The sequence below is a fragment of the Microtus pennsylvanicus genome, chromosome 2 (assembly GCF_037038515.1).
Source record: "Microtus pennsylvanicus isolate mMicPen1 chromosome 2, mMicPen1.hap1, whole genome shotgun sequence".
NCBI lineage: Eukaryota > Metazoa > Chordata > Mammalia > Rodentia > Cricetidae > Microtus > Microtus pennsylvanicus.
In genome coordinates, this window is record NC_134580.1 from 148433701 (window position 1) to 148458019 (window position 24319).

Sequence of the window (24319 nt, forward strand, 5' to 3'; positions counted from 1 at the left end):
ATGAGATGCATTTGCCTCTAGTAAACAGAGCCAACCTGAGAAAATGCTGCTATCAATAAGCCATGCTTAACTCTATTCTTTTCTGTCTAGAAATTACTTTTCAAGTTCTCTCAGGCTTTACATGGATGCAGTTGCCCCACGTTGGGCACCATTCTGTTGACTGAGGTTTCTGTCCTGCCCAGTTCCCACCGTCATTTCGTCCCAAAGAAATCACACAGAGGTCTACATTAGTTATAAACTGATTGGCCTAGTAGCTCAGACGTCTTGTTAACTCTTATAACTTATATGAGCCCATCATTCTTGTCTATGTTAGCCACGTGGCTCAGTACTTTATTTGGCAAAGCAGTCACATCTTGCTTCTTCTGTGGCTGGGTCATGACTGCAGACTGTAGAATCCTCTTCTCAGAATTCTCCTGTTCTCATTGTCTTGCCTATACTTCCTGCCTGCTACCAGCCAATCAGCATTTTATTAAGCAAGTACAAGAAACAAATGTTTACAGGGTAAAGCCATTGTCCCACAGCAGGTTCTGTAGTGACTAAGCAGACAGTGCACTCTTTGGATAATATTCTGCTTCCCTTGCTGTGTCGCTGCCTGCTCAGTGGGTTCATTCACAAAGTGGCTTTTGTGGCAGGTTGTGGGGGTTCTGTATGAACAAATTGACCTGGGTACTGTGACTGCTGAGCACCTAGAAAGCCAGAAAGAGAAACTAACAGTAAAACTGTGTGACATCATGCCTGGGGTGGGGCTTGAGGTCAGCTGCAAACCCACGTGACCACGCTTGTATATAAAGGCATAAAGCACAGCTGTAGACTCCAACAGTGAACAATGGAAAACTACTCGAAAAGCTTACTGGCAGTCTAAGGGATAAAAGTGACCCAAAGAAAGGTCTAGATCTTTCTGGAATATGGAACATGAAGATGACAGGTCAAGGTGGATTTCAGAGGACTGGGGCTGTAAGTCACAGGACACTTACTAGCATGCAAAAGCCTCCTGCACCAATGATGGTGGAAAGAAAAGTGATTTAAGCAGATACATAGACCTGATGGTAGTGGTCCATGGCCACAGTGCTGGCTCTCAGAAGACTGAGACAGGTGGATCACAAATTGGAAGCCAACCTGGACTAGGAAGTGAGTTCTGAACCAACTGAACTACACAGCAAAACTAAGTCCAAAAGATAAAGATGAAGATGATGATGATGATGATGATTTCTCTCTCTCTTCCTGAGACAGGGTTTCTCTGTAGCTTTGGAGCCTGTCCTGGAGCTAGCTCTTGTAGACCAAGCTGGCCTCAAACTCACAAAGATCCTCCTGTCTCTGCCTCCCTAGTGCTGGGAGCCACCACCTGATGATTCTCTTAAGAGACATGAACTGGTATGAGAAAATATGACTATTTTTTTCCTCCCGCTCTCTCCCCTTCCCCCTCTACTCCTCCCTTCCCTCTTTCTTCTCTGCAGAACAATTCCCAGAAATAAAGGTATTTTGCTAATATTTGTGACACTGTGCATAGGTTTGAGTGCAAGCATGTTAGCAAAGCCAAATAGGAGTTTCTGGATGAGCAGAAGGCAGCCCAGCACACCCTGTTCTTTCTTTGCAGACCCCAGAACAACACCCTGGACTCCTTTTCTAAGCTGCTATTGGAAAACAACCTGCAGTTTCCAAAACATCATGAATTAAAATGCCAAGGAGAACTCCAGGTGTTACGAGTGGAAGGATGGGTTGAGGTGGCATTTGAAAGCGATATTGTCACACATGCTACACAATAGATGAGCCCTGAGGGACATCCCGCTGTCAGCAGTGGTGGCAGGGAGACAGTCCAACACCACTGCCAGCAGCCTGAAGAGCTTCTTTTCCCTTAGAGACCTCTGCTCAGGTGAGGCCATATGCTTGACGATAGCACAGAAAAGAATTTTAAGATGAGCCAGAAGCAAGGCAAACTGAATGAGTTCACTAAGTGTCTAAAGACAGAGACATAGGAAAAAGACAGCACACACCTGAGTCACGGGTGTCAACTTCTCAAGAGGGCTCTCTTTGATGGCCTGGAACTCACTATGCAGAGCAGACAGGCCTTCATAGGAGATCTGTGTGCCTCTGCCTCCTGGGCGCTGGCTTTCAGCATGTGCTCCACGTTTGCTAACGCTTTGGCGCCTCCGCCATGGCTCCACGCACGGTCCTGTGGCTTTAAATTGCATCCCTCAAAGGAAGCAAATCATTACAAAGTTTAAAGATGAAGTAGAGTTTGAAATGAAGTGAAAACAATATTCAAGCTGGGTTATTTAAAGGATTGTGCATTGTCAGTAAAGCTGTAAGGGGTTTGCCTGAGGTGCAGTGTTCCAGTGTAGGGATGAGAGAGGTGTGCTGAGATGGGGAAACTCACCCATGTTTTCAAATCCTTGTCTGAGGTGCCTCTAGAGAGATGCACATGAACTCTCCAGGCACTTTGGCTTTATCATGAAAATGAGAATTCTGGGACAGAAGCTGTCTCGTCCAAGGCTAATTGACTGAACAGAACCGCAATGATGTGGAGGGGTTGGAATGTTGCAAGTCCAGAGCCAGTTCACCACAGGAGAACCATCTTTTGCCCTCTTCTGTACCCAGCCTCACAGCTTCTGTCACCTCAGGTAAATCCTTAGGAGTGTATGATCGACCCCTAGTTCCTTTCAATCAAGGGCTAAGAATGCTGTCGGGGGTATCTATGCCTATAGCAGAGCGCTGCCCTTTCTTCTGTAACTGCCCACCTCAGGTTCCCCCCTAAGTATATGAGAAATGCTATTTTATGACTGTCTTTGCCCTGTTGTTATAAAAAATTCATGGGGTTACTACTTCACTGGAACATGGGATTTGGGGAGAGCTCAATCTGTAATCCCAGTCAGCGGTCACCCCTGCTAGGTTCAGAAGAGTCATTGTCTCTGAGCCCTCTGCAGTGAGGCTGTGACATTCAGTGGCACTGAGGTTCTTGAATATTAGCCAGAAAGAAAGGCAAACTATGAGCCAGGGTGGTTGGGGGGCCCTTCCCTTCTCACCCCTTCACACCGCTTCTATACCTTCCTGTCTCAGTGCTAAGTAACCCAGTCACAAAGGACTTAATAGGATGCCTCTTCCACAGGTACCAGAACACTCAAATTCAGAGACAGAAAATAGAACGATGATCGCCAAGGGCTGGGGCCGGGGAAGGGAAAGTCGGGCTTACTGTTTAAGCGATGATGAACTTCAGCTTTGCAAGATGAAAGCTTTGGATATGGGTGGGCTAGATAGCTGCAGGCAACATGAAAGTGGTCCATACTACTGAGCCACACTCTTTAAAATGGCACATAGAAAGTTCTCAGTTAGGCATAATTTACAATCATCACCATCATCACCATTATCACCACCATCACCATCATCATCACCACCACCGTCACCATCATCACCATCTTCACCACCACCATCACCACATCACCATCATCATCACCACCACCATCCTCCATCACCATCATCATCACCACCACCATCACCATCATCACCATCTTCACCACCACCATCACCACGTCACCATCATCATCACCACCACCATCCTCCATCACTATCATCATCACCACCACCGTCACCATCATCACCACCATCATCATCACCATCACCACCATCATCATCATCATCACCATCATCATCACCACTATCATCACCATCACCACCACCACCATCATCATCACAATCACCATCATCATCACCACCATCATCACCACCATCATCACCACCATCACCATCACAATCACCATCATCATCACCACCATCATCATCACCACCATCATCATCACCATCATCACCACCATCATCATCACCATCATCATCATCACCATCATCATCACCATCATCACCACCATCATCATCACCATCATCATCACCATCATCATCACCATCATCACCATCATCATCATCACCATCATCATCACCATCATCACCACCATCATCATCACCATCATCATCACCATCATCACCACCATCATCATCACCATCATCACCACCATCATCATCACCATCATCATCACCATCATCACCACCATCATCATCATCATCACCACCATCATCATCACCATCATCATCATCATCATCATCATCATCATCATCACTATCATCATCATCATCATCATCATCATCACCATCATCATCATCACCATCACCACCATCATCATCACCATCATCATCATCACCATCATCATCATCATCATCATCATCATCATCACCATCACCACCACCATCATCATCATCATCATCATCACCACCATCATCATCACCACCACCATCATCACCACCACCATCATCATCATCATCACCATCATCATCACCATCATCATCACCATCATCACCACCATCATCACCATCATCATCAGACTTGAGGTCAGCTTGGCCTCTACATAGTGAGTTCCAGGCTAGCCTGGGCTACGTAGTGAAACCCTACTTCAAAAACAAAATAAAATTAGAGAGCAGGGAGTCAGTGCCGCTGGTAAGGTGCTGGCTGGCATTCAGCCTTGGACACCAGCTCCAGCCCAGCATGAATGGGAATCTCTGACCTCGGGAGGTGGAGGCAGGACAATGAAGGTTATCCTCAGCTACATAGTGAGTTCAAGGCAGACTGGGATTTGAGACCCTGTCTTTGAAACAAAAGTAAAACAGCACCAAAAAGAGTAAAATTAAGAAAAATGTTGACTGAAAAGCTTGAGTTGGATGAAAGATACTCTTAACAAATTTAGAAAGCCCAAAGGTCCAGCGCATGGGAAGGGCAGAGAGCACGGTGAACACAGAGCAGGGCCTGGGGAGGTGCTGTCTCCTTCATCTATGCATGTTTGGGGAGGAGGCTGTTAAGGTCTATTTCACACAGTATATGTTACACAATGAAATATTAGTCACATGCTAATATGAGCTTAGAGTGTGCCTATTTTGGGCATTAGACAGATCTAGGCTCTGAGACTCTTTTAATCATGTGATTTATTTGTGTAACCAATTTATTCTCTCCATGAGGTCCAAGCAAGGTGTGAAGCAGGTCGTTTTCCGGTTATTGTATTTCTAAATATTTTCTGCATAAACAAATAATGGTATCTATTAGCAAACAGTTCGGGGTAGTGCTTTGCTGCTTGGAAATATGAGTGCAGAATAGCTTTTATTTATGACAGTTACTGAAAGCATTCAGCAGAGTGGCACGAAATAAGCAAACAATAATTGCCTGTTTATTATATTTATAATTGTTATTTATGAACTGTCACAAGGCCTAGCACATATCACTAACCCATAAACATCGTGTTTGTAAGAATAATAAGTACTTTATTATATTCAGGCTCAGCAGAGTCTGGCACCACACGTGCGGGAAGAAAGTGGAAGTTTATTCTTGTTAATTATTATTATTAAGTAAAGCACTTAACAACAGTTCTCCCCGCAGGCGCTAACTAAACAGACTCACTGGAGACTGCCCCTCCTCCCAAACCGCATGAGGCCACGCCCCCTGGTGCTGAAGCTCCGCCCTCCCCCGTCCGGGCAGGGCCTTGCTGAGCCTCAGACACCAGGCGCATGCGCAGTCTCCCTTTCGCCGCCGGAGCCTCTGGCCGCTGCCGGGCCGGCCGCTACAGCGTGCGTGCGTAGTGCGTGCGTGCGTCGGGGCGTGCGTGCCTACGTGCGTGCGTGCCGTAAACTCGCCGGGCACCGCGGCCTCGCCCTCCGCCCCTGCGCCCCGCCGCCCAGGCCGCCGCCCCCCGCCCGCGCCGCCGCCCCCGACGGGGAGGATCATGGCGAAGGTGGAGCAGGTCCTGAGCCTCGAGCCACAGCACGAGCTCAAGTTCCGAGGTAAGCGGGCGGCCGGCCCGGGAGCTGTCACTCAGCGCCCGGCGCCGGAAGGGACGCGCCCTGAGGGCAGGACACTGTCCGCCGGAGGCCCGCATGCACCAGGCGCCTAATTCATGCATGTGGAGTCAGTGCACGGAGTCTGCCTGAGTTCCCTTCTTGTCAGCCTCCCCACCTCACCCCGGGCAGCCAATAACAGCCCAGGAGTCCTGTGCACACTTTTTGGGTAGTTCATACACTTTCTGTATACATTTGTGTGTGAAGGTGCACTTTACACATGTAAGCATGCACACGTGAATAAAAAGGTGCACATTATACAACTATATGCACAGAATATGCATGTTATAGTGTGTATACATACATTTACGTATGTATGTGTACACACACATACAAACACACACGTATTTATATACGTGTATATGTAGACTCAACAAATCTAAGGGTCATGAGGAAACAGGGGCCATGTCTGGCCCATTCCTTCCTTCTTGGCATGTTCTGAGCCACCATAGTGGACACTGGAGGCCTATAAAGCTCATCACACCAGTGAGCAAGATGGTGGTGGCAGGCGGTGGTAAGTGCTCTGAAGGAAAGGATGAAGCTAGACTCTGTGAAGGTGGACTTTAGGTTGGCTGGTGTGATCGCCCAGTATCGTCTGTATGTAGCCCACAACAGGTGCTCACGATTAGGGTGTCGAGAGTCACCCGTTTCTCTACCGTTGGGAAGCAGTGTACGGCTACCCGGTTGGCACATACGGACATTTCAGAAGTTTGCCACACTTAGCCATTGTAGCCACAGACTCCCGGGAGACGCTTCTGAGCTGCGGCTGAGGAAGCAGAGGCTGTCCAGTTAAGCCCAAAACAACTTCAGGAAGCCTAACACTGGCTGTAGGGATGGCCCAGCAGCTAATGGCGCTTGCTACCAATGCTGACGACTTGAGTTCAGTTCCTGAGACCCATGTTGTGTAAGGAGAGAACCGACTCCTACAAGTTGTACAGACACACAGACAACATACACAAACATTTTCAAATAAAAATATCCCGTTAATGTGGATTCTAGTTGCCAGAAGCCCCCCACTTACCAGGATCACCTGGAGCTGGAGAGAGGTGGTGTCGTTTGGTAGCAGCTATTTGGAATTTGGTGTCGTGTGCTCCTCCCTGTGTGTGCTCCTCTCTGTGTGTGTTCCTCCCTTTGTGTGCTCCTCTCTGTGTGTGCTCCTCCCTGTGTGTGCTCCTCTCTGTGGCTATGCAGCATTGAGCTGCAGCCTCCAGTTATGACTGTTAATGCTTCCGTGTGTTTGGATCATGTCATCGCTACAAGGTGTCCGTCTCTGTATGGTGTGTGTGCACACATGTAAGATCGTCAGCATGCGTTGTTACTTTTTATTTTGCCTTTATTTATTCTTTGTGGGGATATATGTGCCGTAGTGAACGTGTAGCGGTCACAGGACAGCTCACAGGAGCCATTTCTCTGTCCATTACGTGGGTGTCAGGGATTGAATTTTGAGCTCCAATCTTGTTCAGTCAGTGCTTTGACCTGCTGGGCCATCCCGCTGGCCCTCCTTCAGGCTTGACCTTGAGAAGGCCCTCCTGCTTCTCGGCTGCTGGGATTACCGACTTCACAAATATTTGACTAATAGATTATTATAAAACGGGCTTTGTGCTAGCTGGTTATGCACCTCTGGGCCGATGTAAGTCTGGAGCGTGTTGAGGTCAGCTGTGATGTTCAGAAAGGTGAGTTAGATTGAATGCGTTCTTACTTAAACACATTTTCCACTTAGGGGATATCAGGCTCTAACTTCATTGAGGGACATCTTTGTTTGACTTTCTGTGGTGGTCTCTGGGTTCCTTGGAGGAGACTGAAAGCCAGGTAGCCAAAGTGGATATGGTAAGTCAGTGGCTGGAGTTCTTCATTCAGGAGCCCAGCTCTGCCTCCCCTAACTTGGCTCATTGGTCCACATCCATGTGTTGGGACCCAGGAATATTCCAAGTCTGGTTGATTGTGCTCACCCATTCTTCCTCGGCATTCACTCACCCACCCTTTCCGCCCCGGGAAAGAAGGGACAGATGAGATGGTCCAGATGGGAGAGCATGGTGGGCAATGCAGCCTGGAGCATGGGGAGTGTCACTGAAGCTGGTTACAGAGGTCCAGTAACAGCAGGGTGGAAGTGGGTGGGTGTGTTCTAGACGTGGATGGTGGTATGCATAGAGATCCAAAAACTGGGGTGCTTGCTTCTTGGGAATGGCATGGGTAGGAGGTGTGGCGCAGATTGAAAGGCCAGGATTGGCTAGTCCACAGGAGTCGGGCCTGCACACCCACCAGGTTGAGACTGTGTGATGACTTGTTGGGCCTCCCTTGGGTTGAGCCTTGAAGCCCCAAGCGCCCCTACCATGTCCTCTGGTGTGTGATCTGGGAAGGAGACAATCATGTTCTGCTTCTTTTAGTTGCCTGTGTGTGACCTTGGACAGCTACCTTACTCCTCTTGTCCTTGAGTGGGTGGCTGTGCTAAGAAGGTGACACCTCTTCAGCCAACATCACTAGTTGCCAGGGAGATGGTCCAGAAGTTTGGTGTCCGAATGTCCTCACTCTGGAAGCATCCAGGGATGCGTGGGCTTCTGACAGGCTTTGTGAGCACAGAGCCCTTGTCTCTTGGAGATGAAGCCTTACCTACTGTGCCCTTCAGGCAGATCTGGAGGGAGCGGATATTCTGCCTTAGCTCCCTGGTGCTGGGATTGTGGGTGGTGCCAGCTGGGGTGTTTAGTTTCTTGGTTTGTTTGCTTTAAGCTGGGTGCTGAGACAAGAAAATGAGAGGCCCAGTAGTTAGCTCTTTGTGTTAAGGGTGAGAGCCTTCAGATTTAGCTGGTGTCCTTCGTGTTGTTGAGAATAAGGACTCTGATTTCTGCAGTTCCTCTTACTAGATTACACTTGTGAGCTAATCAAAGCCCTTGTTTTCTGGGGATCCTCAGACTTTTACTTCAGTTGAAGATGATGGTGTGGTATTTAGTATTTGCATTATCTCGGGATTTTGTGTGGTATGTTAAATTTAAATACATTATAGACTGGACATGGTGACATACACCGATAATCCAAGTACCCTGGAAACTAAGGCAGGGAGATTGCGGGTTCAAGATCAAGTTGGACTACATCTCAAGAAAACATATAAACAAAATAAAACCAAACCCATAACCAAACCCCAAAAGGGCGGGAGTGTGATGTCAGTCAGTGGTATAAGACCCTTTGGTTTGATTTCCAGCACCACACACGTATGCATGTATACATACATACGAGCACATACATGTACATACATATATGCATACATGCATGTAAATAGAGATTTCTCTGTTCTGCCCCGTTCCTCTGCCACTTCTAAATGATCACTCAGAGGCTTAATATTAATTACAAACTGCTTGGCCTATAGTTCAGGCTTATTACTAACTAGCTCTTACATTTAAATTAGCCCATTTCTATTAATCTATGTATTGCCACGTGGCTTTTACCAGTCTGTTGGCATCTTGCTTCTTGGGCAACTGGCTCACATTTCCCTCGATTCTGCCCTTCTTTCTCCCTATATTTTCAGTTTGGCTTTTCCACCTAGCATTATTCTTTCTGCCTTGCAATAGACCAAAGAAACGCCTTCATTAACCAATGGAAATAAAACTTACAGCATATAGAAGGTTATCTCATAGCACACACATACGTACACACACACACACACATATATATGTATATATATGTGCATATGCCCACACATGGGCATGTACACACAGATTCCTATAGTTCTGTGGATCATGCTGCACTGCCCTGCATTCAACAGTCAGAGGAGACAGGAAGATGGGAAGACGTGGGGTATGTAGGGCTTTCCAAGACCCCTGATTTTTATGAAGTCTGTAGACGCTCCTTCAGGCCAGGACAGCTCCCGAGAGAGTGAAAGGCTTCAGAGGCCTGTGGAAGGGTCCCTTTCTCCCTGCCCGACCTTCCAGGGCCTGATGCTACTTACATCTCTCTGGGAGCTCTGACATGTGTCTGCATCCATCCTCTCAAGATTCTGTCTTTCCTGTCCCATCAGATCTCCTCTGGTAAGTGGTGTCTTGTACATTTGGGTCATTGTCCGGGAGTCAAGCCTCCCCCACCCCATTGTATTCTTAGTGGTAGCTGGGAATGACTGCTAAGTACCTCACTGGGATGAGGCACCAGCTGCTTGTGGATTCGACTCCTTGCCTGGTTCTGCCACTAAGCTGGTGACCTCTGAGAAGTCAGTCGCAACACCGTTTGTGACTTGGGTACTTGAGCATTCCAAACTTGTGGATAGACACTATCTTTTGTGTGGAGAGAACAGATCCAGGTGGTCAGGTTGTTGTGTGATACAAGATGGGTGAAATTGAAAACAGGCTCCCATCCAGTGGGTCCTGTCCGCTGTGGCCTCAGACTATCCTGTACAGCATAACAAAATGTCAGCAGCCTGGTTAAGGCTTTCTGACGGCTGTGCGGTTTAAATCCATCCTGAATAGATGATTTTCATGTGTTTAATTATTAACCGGCTTGTTCATCAAAATCTAGTGGCATTAGTTCCTAGGCTTGAGTCAGACTTAAATCTTCATTGATAGTACTGTTTACTCGTGAAACCTTATCCCTAGGAGAAAAAGTGTGAACTAGAAGGTAACTTTCTCTTCTCTGCTTCTTTTTATTAAAAACATTTGGCAGTCCTTGGCCTTGCACTTGGAAGGCAAGGCGGCATCTCCGTGAGGACTTGTGGCGGGCGGCCTGGTAATTCCCTAATAACTTTTCATCCGCATGTTGATTTATCGAAGTGATTAGTCTGAGCTGATGGTTATTAAGAGACGGCTCCTAAGCGGCATTAACACCATCTTTTATTTATTACTCTTAGATGGCGTCTCTCTTCCAAAAAGACGGATTTTGCGCCTGCAGTCTTAGACTAAGTAGTTGAAAATTAGGGATGGAGCATGGGAGTAAGTCCCTTGGTAGGCACTCAGGTGCTACGGAGAGTGTCAGAACAGAGACTGGACTTCTAAGGTGAAGACTGCTTCATCTGTCCCTTTCCTTGGTAAAAATCTTGCCATCTGAAGATGACCCTGTCCAGGAGGAGCAGGGCTGTCAGCAAGATGACAGAAGATGAACACAGAGAACGGGTTCCATTAGTCAGGATGAGCTTGCCTTGGAGTCTTTCATAAAATAAAAGCCTTGAATTGTGCTAAAACAAAGTTGCATTATGGTTTTCAGCAGCCCCCTCGTTTTCTGTCATTTCAGGCCCTTTCAGGCCATTGTCAGTACATCACACCCAGATGACTTTGGCCCTTGTTCACCGGTTCTTTGAAGCCCTTACCTAGGGACCTGGGCGGCTACCTCAGAAACAAGAGTGGCTCAGGAAGCCGAGCTCTGGAAGCAGAGCACTGAAGTTGAGTCATTCCAAGATTATCTTTAAAAAAAAAAAAATGGTGTGGTAATAAAATACTTCCTGAAATTTCCATTTTCTTCGAAATGCTAAATGCACCTTTTTTTTTTTTTTAAAAAGAGAAGCTGTTATTGACTGGGAACGTCCTCATGGGTGCTTCCGGACACCCCCCCCTTGGAAGGGGTGTCTGGAGTCAGTGCTGCTGATAAAATTATATAATCTCACAAGAAAATGCTTGCTATTTATATAAAATATTAAGAGTAAATATCCACTATTTAAAATTGATTGTCTCATTTGAAATTTAAAGGGATATTTAAAATGTATCCCCCACCCTCAGTGCTTCAAGCAGGCTTGGTTCCTGCAGAGAGAGGTGACATGTTTACAGCCACGTGAAGTGCGAATGACCAGCAGGGTGATTTCCTCCTTTCATCTAGAAGGTCCTAGCACTTGTTAATTTTTATGTACAAAGATTAGCCTGCTTGCCTTCACTGGGTAGATAGTCTGGACTAATCCGCTCAAGAAAGGGTGTAGTCCATGAAGTCCATGTCCTTTGAGTACTGATGGGGGCATTTCGGGCACAAGTTTATCCACCTGCATTCTGAGTAACAGCAAGAACTCCACCCAGAGTTTCAAGGTGACTCCAGCAGTGGCTGATGACCTGTCTGCCCTCAGATGTCCAGCAAGGGAAGAGACCAGGGTAATCTAATGTCATTTCATCTTTTGACCCTTAGGCTCTGAGGAAGCTGGTAGCTTTCTTGTGATCTCTCAGGTTCTGTGGCATTTTATAGCTCTGCCTCCCCAGAAGCAAGCTGTGGTTCCGCCCACTTCTTGGGTGGCTCAGCAGAGTTCATGCGTGGTAGAGGTTGCCTCAGCTTGCAGAGACTGGCGAAGTGTGAATCAGGAGAGGTGAGTGTACCCAGAAAACATTGTTTGGACTAAATGGTCCTTCCAGGTGCTGCACAGCCCTTTCTTGGCTGAGCCGTGAGCTTTCTGTCCTGTGTGCTAGCCTTGGGCAGAGAAGCTGGCCAGGGTGAGTCGCCTTGTATCTAGTGACATCTCTCCTATGGGTAGAGGGCAACTTAAGGTTCTGTTTGAGGTGTGTCCTGGGTGGATGAAAGCATTTGGCAAGTCCAGGGAAGCTTGAGGAGCACCCCGTTGTGTCACATGTGTAGCGGGTGTTTAGCCACTGTTGTAGTGTTTGGGTGTTCCTTCCTCTCTACCATTCATGCCCTGGGTTGATTCTCCTTGCCCTCCTCTCTGCCTGTTAGCTCATGGAGTAGCAGTCACATTTACATGGTCAAGCAGCCTAGAGAGGCTGTGACTGCCATGGGCCCCCTTCATCCCGTTCTCTTTGTGGAGGGCTTGCTTTCCTCTGGCAGACTATGGTCTCCCAACAGTCTGAGGCCTGTCTTTTTGTCCACATTGGTACAGCTTCCAGAAATGCAGATCTGGCCATATCTTGCTTAAGTGTGTTACAGTCACCCATGGCCAGGAGGATAGAGATTAGATCCTTCAGCAGGGAGATAGATGCCCAGCTGTCACTCCCTCTGACCGGTGTCTCCCTCTCCAGCCTTTGTTCTCCTTGGTCACAGGACTTTTGCACACACCACGTTCCCTCCTCCCTAACACTCCTTCCTCCTCAGTTCCGAGGTTCTATAACTGCTTCACTGCTCCGCAGTCCCCTTGCAGACACTAAAGCACCAGACTATCTGGTTACCACGTGTTTTCCTTGATGTGCATGTCAGTTGGGGGCCTGCCTCTCTCCTCCCTGAGCCTCCTGCTATGTGCAGCCCACTGACTGGGGCTTCTCCCTCCTTCAAGGGCACAGCACATATACGTCCTGCTCATCAGTTAGCTCCCTGATACTTCCCCTGGCCTCTCCTGTCCTCTCTTCTGTCTCCTTCATCCTTGTCCCAGAGGCACCTGTGGCATGCTCTTCCCTGAAGAGAGCCTTCCTCCCCCATCCTCACGCCAGCTGCGGATACAGTGAGTCTGAGATGCAGCCTCATGTCTTCTCTTTGCCTCTGCCTTCCTGTCTTTACTCCTCTGAGGACCTCCTCCATCATCAGGTTTCTCTCTGCGATGCCTGACCTGTCCTTGGCTTTTCTCATGCTTGCTGGCCTCTTCCTCGTCTTTTACTGGTACCTCTATTTCCCTTTATCAGGATTCTGGCTTTAGGCTTCCCTTGTCCTGCCTTTCTTGTGTTACCCATTAATAATACCTTCAGCTCTTTCTACACAATACCCTGCCTGCTATGCATCTCCAGGAGGCCCTTTGGCTCTTTTGGCTGGCTAGACCTCCTGCCAACCTCGTTGTCATGGAAACCTTATATTCAACTTGTTCCCCCTTTCCTCAGTGATTTACCTCTCACCCTTGAACGTGTTCCTGTGTCTTGGGAGTGTCCTTTGTCCAGTTAGGCAAACATCATTTATTTCCCTTCTTCTCGTTCTCACACCTGTGAAGCCATTTAAATCATTAACTCTCTAGCCTGCTAACTGCACACACCCTGCATGATTGATGCGGTAGCATGCCCCCGCCCCACCTGCCTCTGTCATATTTTGAACTGTTGTGTATACAATCGGTGGACTTTCATTTTTCTAGTGCTGGGATTCAACTCAGGATCTCACGCTTGCCAGGCAGGTCCTCTGCTGCTGAGCTGCATACCCAGCCCTTTGCTGTGGGGGAAGGGTGACTTTATTTTGAGACAAGAGTGTCACTAAGCTGTCCAGGCAGGTCTTGAACTTTCTACCCTCCTACCTCAGCCTTCTAGGTTGCCTGTCATTACCTGCCTGGGCTAACAGAAAATTCTTCTTAAATGAAATGTAACCTTGAGACTTCTCTGTTTTAAAAACATTCCTTGGCTCCCTCAAACTTGCATTGCCCACCAGCTGTGATAGGAGAATAATGTAAGTTAGTTTGAAGAGCTTACTGTAGGCCTTAAGGCTATTATAATAGACTCAGGCTCGCGCCACAAGAGCTTAGGAGATACATCATGTTGGTCTCAGTTGCAGACATTATTCTTTGTTCCAGGTAAGCTCTGGAATGGCCCTTCAGTGTGCCTGAGTGAGCCCTGGAATGATCCCCCTATGGGCTTACTGTCTCCTGTCTTCTGGGTGAGCCCTGGAATGATCCCCCTATGGGCTTACTGTCTCCTGTCTTCTGGGTGAGCCCTGGAATGATCCCCCTATGGGCTTACTGTCTCCAGTCTTCTGGGTGAGCCCTGGAATGATCCTCCTATGGGCTTACTGTCTCCTTCCTGTCTTCTGGGTGAGCCCTGGAATGATCCCCCTATGGGCTTACTGTCTCCAGTCTTCTGGGTGAGCCCTGGAATGATCCTCCTATGGGCTTACTGTCTCCTGTCTTCTGGGTGAGCCCTGGAATGATCCCCCTATGGGCTTACTGTCTCCAGTCTTCTGGGTAAGCCCTGGAATGATCCTCCTATGGGCTTACTGTCTCCTTCCTGTCTTCTGGGTGAGCCCTGGAATGATCCCCCTATGGGCTTACTGTCTCCTGTCTTCTGGGTGAGCCCTGGAATGATCCTCCTATGGGCTTACTGTCTCCTGTCTTCTGGGTGAGCCCTGGAATGATCCCCCTATGGACTTACTGTCTCCAGTCTTCTGGGTGAGCCCTGGAATGATCCTCCTATGGGCTTACTGTCTCCTTCCTGTCTTCTGGGTGAGCCCTGGAATGATCCCCCTATGGGCTTACTGTCTCCTGTCTTCTGGGTGAGCCCTGGAATGATCCTCCTATGGGCTTACTGTCTCCTGTCTTCTGGGTGAGCCCTGGAATGATCCCCCTATGGGCTTACTGTCTCCTGTCTTCTGGGTGAGCCCTGGAATGATCCCCCTATGGGCTTACTGTCTCCTTCCTGTCTTCTGGGTGAGCCCTGGAATGGTCCTCCTATGGGCTTACTGTCTCCTGTCTTCTGGGTGAGCCCTGGAATGATCCTCCTATGGGCTTACTGTCTCCTTCCTGTCTTCTGGGTGAGCCCTGGAATGGTCCTCCTATGGGCTTACTGTCTCCTGTCTTCTGGGTGAGCCCTGGAATGGTCCTCCTATGGGCTTACTGTCTCCAGTCTTCTGGGTGAGCCCTGGAATGATCCCCCTATGGGCTTACTGTCTCCTTCCTGTCTTCTGGGTGAGCCCTGGAATGATCCTCCTATGGGCTTACTGTCTCCTGTCTTCTGGGTGGGAAGCAGTAGTGTTTATCTCTCTCGCTTGAGAGTCTAGAGCCTGCACCATTGCTCGTCATTTTCTGCTGTCTGCAGTGTGCCTCTGCTGTGAGGGAGGAAAGGCTGGGAATCCTTAGAGTTCATCTTCCAACGAGGTGGAAGTTAATGCTGAGTGAAGACAGGCGTGAGTTAAAGGGTTTAGGAACAGCTCTTTTTATTTATATGTGTCACTTATTTTTATTCATGTGTTTTATTTTAAAAATTAAAAAAAATGTGTTTTATTTTTACACTTTAAAATATTTAAAAGATTTTTGTGGTTCTGGGGATGGAATTTGGGGCCATATCTATGCATGCGCTTTTTCCTTGAGCTGGATTCTGACTCCTGGGCTCCAATTTAGATAGGGCACTGGGGAGCCACTTTACTGCGGTTGGTTACACATGACCTGAGAGATTGAATGTATACAACTGATGTGTAAATATAAGCCATTTGTAGGAAGAACATTCTAGACCCTGAGAATGACAAGTGCAAGGCGGGTGACAATGAGTCCCTGAGGTCAAGGGCAGCAGCCTTGTGCCTTGAGTGATAGCGAGGCAAGATGAGCTCGTAAGGGCACAGACAGGGAGACTACCTGAGAGTTGGGGTTGTGCTGTGGTGGGAATGAGGAGGGCTTTTAAAAATTTGTTATTAAAATGGCCTGGCTGATGTATCTGGTAGTTTGGACTATACATGGGAACTCCATGGCTCTTATGGTGATCTAGACTTCTGAACAAGAAAGACAGGTATGGTGGACCAGAGTAGCAACAATGAGAAAAAGATGAGAGGTACCTGGGTTCTGACCATCTTGCGGGTGGAGCCCTAGGATCTGCTGCCCAAAATAGGGAAGCTAAGAGCTGACTTGGCAGAGGGGCAGCGTGGGGAGAGTGGTTCTCAGGCAGGTTGGGTAGGTGTGGCAAGTGCAAATGTAAGTAAATAAGCCAGGAGAGATGGGAAATGGATAGTGGGCCTGAAAACCTGGAAGCTAGGGCTGGGCGTAGACATACCTGCAGAAGTCAGCTCGTTGTTATGGTGAAGTAGAAAGGAGTAATCCCTGGCTGTAGGGATTCCCTATGCCTTCTAAAATAGCGGATATTTGAGCAGAGCCTTGAAGAATGAGCTTGCCTCCCAAAGTAGGGATGGTATTTCCATCTGAATCTCCTCTCACTGGAATGGCTATGGAGGGTCTTCAGTGTCAGGGAAACCAGACTATAGTCTACCCTAAGCCACCAACTATGTGCGGCCCTTCTTCACAGTGGTGAGATGAACAGAGACACAGAGGCCACCCATGTCCTCCACGGGCTGTGTCATCTGTACCAAAGAGGGGTCCACATGGAGGAGTCCTGTAACTGAGCTTGATGCTGCTGTGAAGCATTATTTGCATTGCAGTAGCTGCAACCCAGAGAAGTTGGGGCCCCTGCCTTGGGGTCACTCCTGCCCCTCAGCTGGCTTCTCTGTGTACATAGACTGTTTTTATGGAAAATGGCTTGCTCTCTATGGTCACTGTGAACATGGATTTTGGTCTTTTAGGTAGAGAAAGCTTTCAGGGTGTTTGTTAGTTGATGTGGTAAAGATTGTGGAAGGAGCATTTGGTTTCTAAGCTCCCTTTGGGATAGGTATATGAAATTCTGCTTGCATCGGATCTGCCCTGCTGGATGTCATAAGGAAGTGTAAAAGGCTGTGCTGTATATGGGCAGCGAGTTTTACATTTAAGAAAACCCAGAATATCACAGAAAGGTTCTGTGTGTGTGTGTTATTTGTAGCCAAGGTTGGCTTGGAACTCATAGCAATTATTCTGCTTCAGCCTCCCAAGTGCTATGATTACTGGAGTGACCTACCACATCCTCTGAGCAGCGTCCTGTTTGGTAAGTGATGGAGTTTCCTGATCTGAAAACAACTTCTGTCACAGTTGAGTTGCTGAGACCAGTGCCGGGCTGAGCATATTCCAAGCTGTAACTTTGATTTGTATAAATTATATAACTGACAGCTCATGGATTAGGACAGTGCCCACAGGGTGTTCTGGGCAAGAGCCAGCTTGCAGAGCTGTGTACAGTCTTCCCTATGATTCTGGGTTTCACTGTGTAGCCCAGGCTGGCCTCGGACTCACAAGAGGTCTACCTGCTTCTGCCTCCCAAGTGTTGGGATTAAAGGTGTGTGCTATCATGTCTGGCTACAGGAGCTTTCTATAATTATGTAGAAACAGAAATAGCCACATAGTTGAATAAGCCCCAGACATAGCATAGATAGACATTAGTGGGTACCAACCTTAATTTAAACCTTTCTGTAATGAGATAGGTGAAACTTAATGAGTAATTTAGGTGTGCTTTTGCTCTCTGTCTGCAGTCTGTACTTCCTGCTTTTCCTTACTCACCGGAGTTTAGTATGGTCTCTTTCCATGTTCTCTGTATCAGTGAGCTATGAGCCACGTGCCCTTCATGCTTTTCAGACATAGCAGTTGCAGTACCGATCCGGTTCATCCTTTTCCTTCGCTGTGTCATATCCCTTCAAGAAATGTAGTACATGTTACACAGGAGAACCCTCCTAGAGTGTTTCCTGGGCTGTCCTTCCTGCATAGCATCCCATGTTTTCTAGGTGCCTTCCTGAGATTGATCTCAGGCCTATCCTTGTTGACAGAGGTTCAGTCCCAAAGAAACACACAAAGGTCTACATTAATCATAAACTGGTTGGCCTATTAGCTCAGGCTTCTTATTAACTTTTTCTTACATCTTAAATTAGCCTGTAATTCTTGTCTATACTAGCCACATGGCTTGGTACCTTTATCAGTGAGGCATTCTCATCTTGCTTGCTTTGTGTCTAGGTGATGACTGCAGACTGCGTCTTTCCTCTTCCCAGAATTCTTCTGTTCTCGTCGCCCTGCCTCTACTTCCTGCCTGGTCACCTCGCCTATACGTCTTGCCTGGCTACTGGTCAATCAATGTTTTGTTAAAATACAAGTGACAGGGTACAGACCATTGTCCCACAGCATGCCTTAGCGTCTCTGGTCATTGGATTCTTAAGCTAGGAGAGTGCTGGCCAGTTTTCCCACCTGTGGAGGACTCCTTGACAGGCAGTTTAAGGGGCTCAGAAGCTAGGAATCAGTGAGCTGCCAGTAGGGAGTTGTCATCTTCTTCTGCCAAGCTGGCCCTTGGCCTCTTTGATGTTGCTGTCAGTGACAGCCCTGGGTGTTGATTCCTCGGCTGTAATAATGGGTGTGATGTTTCTCCGCAGCCATGAGAGGATGCTTTATTAGTTTAGAATACTTTGGGTCTAAAACCTCTTTGGAACAATCTTTTGTCTATATGCAGGATTCTTTATTTTTTCTTGTAATTTTCTTGTGATTATTTCAAAATGAGAGCCATAGGATTGGGCTTCAGCCTGTGCTGTTAAAAACATACTGGTTACAATGATTTGGTTTTGTTTCCAAAGCACTGAGTTAATGTGTGAGATTAGGAGGATAGACTTGGGAAAAACAAGAACTTCTTGTGTCCTTCCTGGAGGGTTCATGGTTGTTGAAGAGCTGGTCTTTTCTGAACATGTTATATGACCTCTTGACCTTCTTCCCTACGCTCTCAACTCTGAGCGAGGTCTTACTGTGCAGCCCAGGCTGACCTTAAGCTCTTGATCCTTCTGCCTCGGCCTCCCTTGAGCTATGATTATAGGCATCTGCTCCATAATCCACTAAGCCTGCTCACTCTTTGTTTTTTTGAAGCAAGGGAAGTTTAAAAAACGGAACAGCTCTAACCAGAGCATTATTGACGGAAACCCGTTTGCGAGAGCAGTGCACACTTAGAGGGGCTTCAGATTTGGTGCTGTTAGCAGCATACTCAGCAGCATGGAAAAGCTCACGCTGGCCTGTCCATTCCTCCAACCCTTTTGCTGCTGGTGGTCCCCTGTTTTAGGTGTGGGTGTGACAACTGATGTAGTCAGTCCGTGGAAATGGAAGCAAACATGCGCAGTGGTCCTGTGGGGGAGATGTTGAGGTTGAAGAGCAAGCCACACTCCAGGGGACATCTGGTAAAGAGCTCAGCCTTTCGGTCTCTGCGTGCTCTTCTTCAAGCCTTACTGAGTGGAGTACCCTGCTCCTGGAACTACACTATGTACTGACTACCAGCTATGATCAGGGGACAAAGTCATGTGATCTGTGGTTTCCATTCTATAGGAACAAGTATGGCATTACAGTCAGGAAGGGAATGCAGGTGGCAGGCTTTGGTCCTCGGTGAGAATAGACTGGGACAGAATAAGTAGAAGCAGCAAATTTGACTTCAGAAGATCTGTGTCTCCCAATTGTAATATATTTCACATGTACAGAGTCTATTGTATTGAGACCTCAAGGACTGTTTTATTGTCCCAGCAGCGTCCATCAAAAGTCTTTGCTTCTGCCTGAAGGCTCTCTGTAGGGTTGAAGTGAATGTGGCCGCTTGTTGTTTAGAGGGTCATCTCTGTGTTTTTGCCCTTTCTAGAATGCCACATGGTGACCATCACTTAGAATATGAATTTAGGGTCCTGCCATACCTTTTAATGGCTCGATTACTTATATTTTAGTGACTGTTATCCCTCTGTCTGGATGCTCCATGTTTTACTGTCTCTACCTTCTGAAGGGCTTGGTTTTGTCTCTGGTGAGGCTGTTGAGTCTCCACTTCACCAAGGAGAGTGATGCCTGGCTCGGATAAGGAGACTGTGGTTGGTTTTGTAAGAAACACCTACTGGACCAGGGCGGGGGTTACAGCTCCATGCAAGAGCCCTTGCCTAGCATGTGTGAGGCCCTCAGTTCAGTTTTGAATAGCACCACGAGAAGAAAAGAAACAACCTGGCTGCCTCTCAGAGTGGCTGCACTGACTTCAGCTGTGTTGGGAAGCAAAGTGGTGACCTGCCATTGTGTTTTCAGCCTGCATTTTCCCAAGAGTAAGTGGTGAGCATTGTACCCCTTGCCCTCTGCCTGTCTTTGGTGAGATCTCTGCATCTCTTCTGTCCATTTTAAACCACGTGACACATTTTCCCAAGAGTAAGTGGTGAGCATTGTACCCCTTGCCCTCTGCCTGTCTTTGGTGAGATCTCTGCATCTCTTCTGTCCATTTTAAACCACGTGACACATTTTCCCAAGAGTAAGTGGTGAGCATTGTCCCCCTTGCCCTCTGCCTGTCTTTGGTGAGATCTCTGCATCTCTTCTGTCCATTTTTAAACCATGTGACACATTTTCTGATTGTTGGGTTTCAGTTTTCGGTACAGTCAACAGACGATCCTTTATCAGGTGTATCTTCTGTAGATAGCCCTCCTGTAAATAGCTCCGAAGCAGGATTGTCCTTCCAGCCTGTTGGAATGCCTTTGGCAGAGCAGATGTTTTTATTTATTTGATTTTTTAGTGCTGGGGATGGGACTCAGGACTTTTTGAGTGTTAGACAATAGTGCACTTCTGCAGAACCTCAGCCCAGCCCACAGGTTTGACATGTTAATGAACCCAGTTTAGCACTTCTTTCTTCCATGGATTCCACCACACTCATTTCCCTGAAAAGTCTCCCAAGTCCCAGGTGTTACCTTCCAGGACTCTTATTTAGTATCTACTTATTTCATTCATTGAGAAACAGGATCTCACTATATAGTGTTGGCTGGCCTGGAACTTACTCTGTAGACCAGGATGGCCTTGATTGAACTTACTCAAAGAGATTCTCCTTCCTCTGCCTCCCGAGTGCTGGGACTAAAGATGTGAGCCATTATACCTGGCTGTTTTAGACATTGTTAATCTTTATTTTCTAGTACAAGTGAATTGTGGGTTAAAAATAAAATGCCTTCTTTGCCTCTTCAACACATAGTCTTGCCACTTAGCAGACAGAATCCTGAGACATGCTTAAATCTGCAGATGAGAAAGACCCAGGCTGGGCCCCGAGTTCCTGAACTTTTCACTGTGGCCTTTACAGGTGCCAGATAAGAACTCTTCAGCTGCTGTGTTGTGAAGTTGGAGTTTGGGTCAGACAGGAGGAGTTCTGTGTCAGTGATGCTCTCTGGGCACTGGGCACTGCAAAGTGCTCATACCTTGCAAAGGTTGGGGGAGCGCTTAGATGTTCCCTGGACATTTCCCGATTGTCCAGCTTACTTGTCTTGTCCTGTTTTTTTCTGAAACAGGACTTCACCTCATTCTAGCCTGGAATTTTCTTTTTGTGCATCCCGTCCTGTAGCTCGGGCTGGCTTGAGCTCATCGTCCTTCTGCCTCAGCCTCTGGGATTGCACATGTGAACCTCTGCTACCTGACTTGAATCTCGCTGTCTCTGGGGAGATCTCAGTACCTGGAACTGTGACTTACCTTCTTCCTTGAACTTGAAGATAGGACTATAAGTCTGAGTTTGTATCCTGTGACCTGCAACAGAAGGACCCCCCTCCTCACTGTTTACTTTTGTGAACACACGTATTTCTTTTGTGTCTGTGTTCTTTGCTTTTTCAAACAAATGGAATCCAGACCTTTCATTCTTAAGTAACTTCAAAGACAGCGAGGCAAGCTGCAAGGCCTCGGGAGGGTGCGGGGTGGTTTATGTTGTACTTTGCTGGACCTAGTCCCTCCAAGAACGAGTGGAGGAGTTCATATTCTGTTAGTTAATGCTGTTTCATGAGCATCTTCATCAACCTTAATAAATGCTTGCAGGTGCACACAGCTGTAACGGGAAGGAAGAACCCATTCCACCTGTGACATAGAAGGAAAAATGTCAAAGCACTTCGGGAATTTACTTCAGGCTGGGGTTGCTTCTCTGCTCATTCATGCTGGAGATGTGTCATTCCTAATCTCACACAGACATCTGGACCAAGGGATGGGTGACCCGGAAGAAAGTAATTAAAGGAGGCGGTGTGTTCAGCTCTAGAGACACATCATTTTTTCATCTCTTAAAAGGAAAAGAAAAACCTTAACTTTTGAAGGTTTTGTTTGTAAAATTGGCTTTGTATTTTATAAGCAATGTTTAAATTCATTGGTAATAACTATGCATGTTTGTGGAGTAAATCCCATTTTTTACATAATGCTTTAATGGGAATGGCAGTTTGATGAAATGGAAGTGACTAGGAAAATCTGAGTGACGCTCACAAGTCTTCACGTCATTTTTATTGAGGTTTTTGTGTGTTCTAATTCATTAGTACAGGAGAAAGGAGAACACTAACATGGTTTATCTCCTGTAATTACTTAAATCGAATTTATTTTCAATAAAATTCTTGGAGTAAATTGCCCAGAGTGGGGCGAGGAGGATTGGCCCGTTTTTTTTACAGAATGCCTTGGTTTTTACCCATGAGACTTTGCTGCTCTAGCAGTGCAGTGATGTCTGCGCTGCATCTGTCTCCAGCATGGCTCCCTCTAGAGTGCTACAAATTAACGCCCAGACCCAAGGCAGGGTGTGGAGGGAGAAATACTGCTTGTTTTATCCCACTCACTGTTACCAATATTGCTTGTCTTTTAATAATTTAGACCGTCTTTTATGTGATTCGTGCAAATTGAAACACCATTTAGATTGCCACATAATAGGCGGGCCCAGAGAGCTCGCTACAGCGTGCTGCTCACTGGGACGTGGCTCGTGGATAGAGTCCTAGAAGAGGTCGGTGAGTTCTGCACCTGGGCTCCTCAGCCCAGCTTTATGGGAGCAGAGGGGGAAGACAGTAGGAGCTGGGGCAATCATCTTAAGTGTTCTGTTCTCCTTGAGGTCTCTGTGTGTGGTAGGTTCTGTTACGTGTCTGGTCTGCCTGTGTTTGGGGTGCTCTTGTGGCAGAGCTCTTCAGAAAGCTTTGCAGCCCACTCTTTGGAAGTGACTGAGTTATGCTCAGATGACCACTCTGTATGTCTGCCTTTTTTGTTTTTGAGACAGGACTCATCCCAGATTGGCTTAGAACCTTCCATGTACCAAAAGGTGATAACCTTCAACTTCTGATCCTGCCTCTGTCCTCCCAAATGACCCACTATGTCTGGCCCTTTTCCTGTAGGCCTATTGGTGTTGGAAACGGGCCCTTTCAGGGGTGACTTTGTCCCCCAGGACCCTGGCTGTCTGAACACCTGCACTTGGAGAGCAGTGTTGGTGTGTTTTGTGAAGTTCATGCCTGGCAAGTTGTACCCATGCAGGCTTCTAAGGCTTACCACTTTCTTTGGCTCTAGAAAACCAAAGCTGTTTTTAGCTCTCCTTTTTATAGACTTTGCTTACTTGCAGTGATTCCCACCTTAAGTAAAGGGGGATCAACCTTCCCATCTTTCCATGAGTCAGCCAGCGTGTAACAGAGGTGGAGTAAGGTAGAATTCCCGTAAGCCCCTGGACGTTCTCAGCACTAAGTGTCTCATTTCTCCCTAGAGGCCAAGAACTGGCTGCAAGGGTGGTGTCTTGTCAGCACCCAGCTGTGACTCCCTGTGGCTGTCAACCTTTTGGGCACAGGTTAGCTGCCTCCCATGCTTTCCCAGCTGGGTAGCGGGGTGGTTAGTTCCCCCTCCTGGCTTCCAGCCTGGTTCCTAGAGCCAGAGCAGGGCCTCCTGAAAGGTAGGTAGAGGGAGACATCCTCTTCAGGCCTTTGGATATAAAGATGTTGCCTGTGAAATGAGAAGAGGGTGGTACAGTCGTCTTGCTGCATTGCTGCAGCATAGGCATGCATCCCCGTGGTCCCCATGCTGTGGAGAGCAGGGTCAGTGGAGGAGGGACTGATGGGACAGCAGGTGCTACAGCCAAGGGCACCTACCTGGGTCCCTGTATTGAGATGGCGCTCGGCTTCCAGCCCGCAGTTACTATATGGTTGAGGGACCTGAAGTTGGATGACTGTGGCTGGTGACCACATGTGAAGGGAGGTGAGCTGAGGAGCCATGTCAGGAGGCTGACAGGGAGGGTGTGTTTTGCACAATGAGATTCAGCAGGTATCTGGGATTTCAGAATGTGCATCAGCAAATGTGAAAAGTGTC

At 47.5% G+C, this 24319-nt stretch overlaps 1 protein-coding gene across 2 annotated transcripts in view; it reads left to right on the forward strand.

The window, feature by feature from the left end:
- Window positions 1-5638: 5638 nt before the first annotated feature.
- The window catches only part of Vapb (VAMP associated protein B and C), a 41207-nt gene continuing 22526 nt past the window's right edge, over window positions 5639-24319 (forward strand). Inside the window, exon 1 of one of the 2 annotated variants that reach the window (XM_075963237.1) lies at window positions 5639-5808. In XM_075963237.1, the coding sequence (XP_075819352.1) occupies window positions 5751-5808 (58 nt within the window). In that variant the 5' untranslated portion in view covers window positions 5639-5750. The remainder of the gene's footprint in view (window positions 5809-24319) is intronic. The other variant, XM_075963236.1, reaches the window with a different exon arrangement.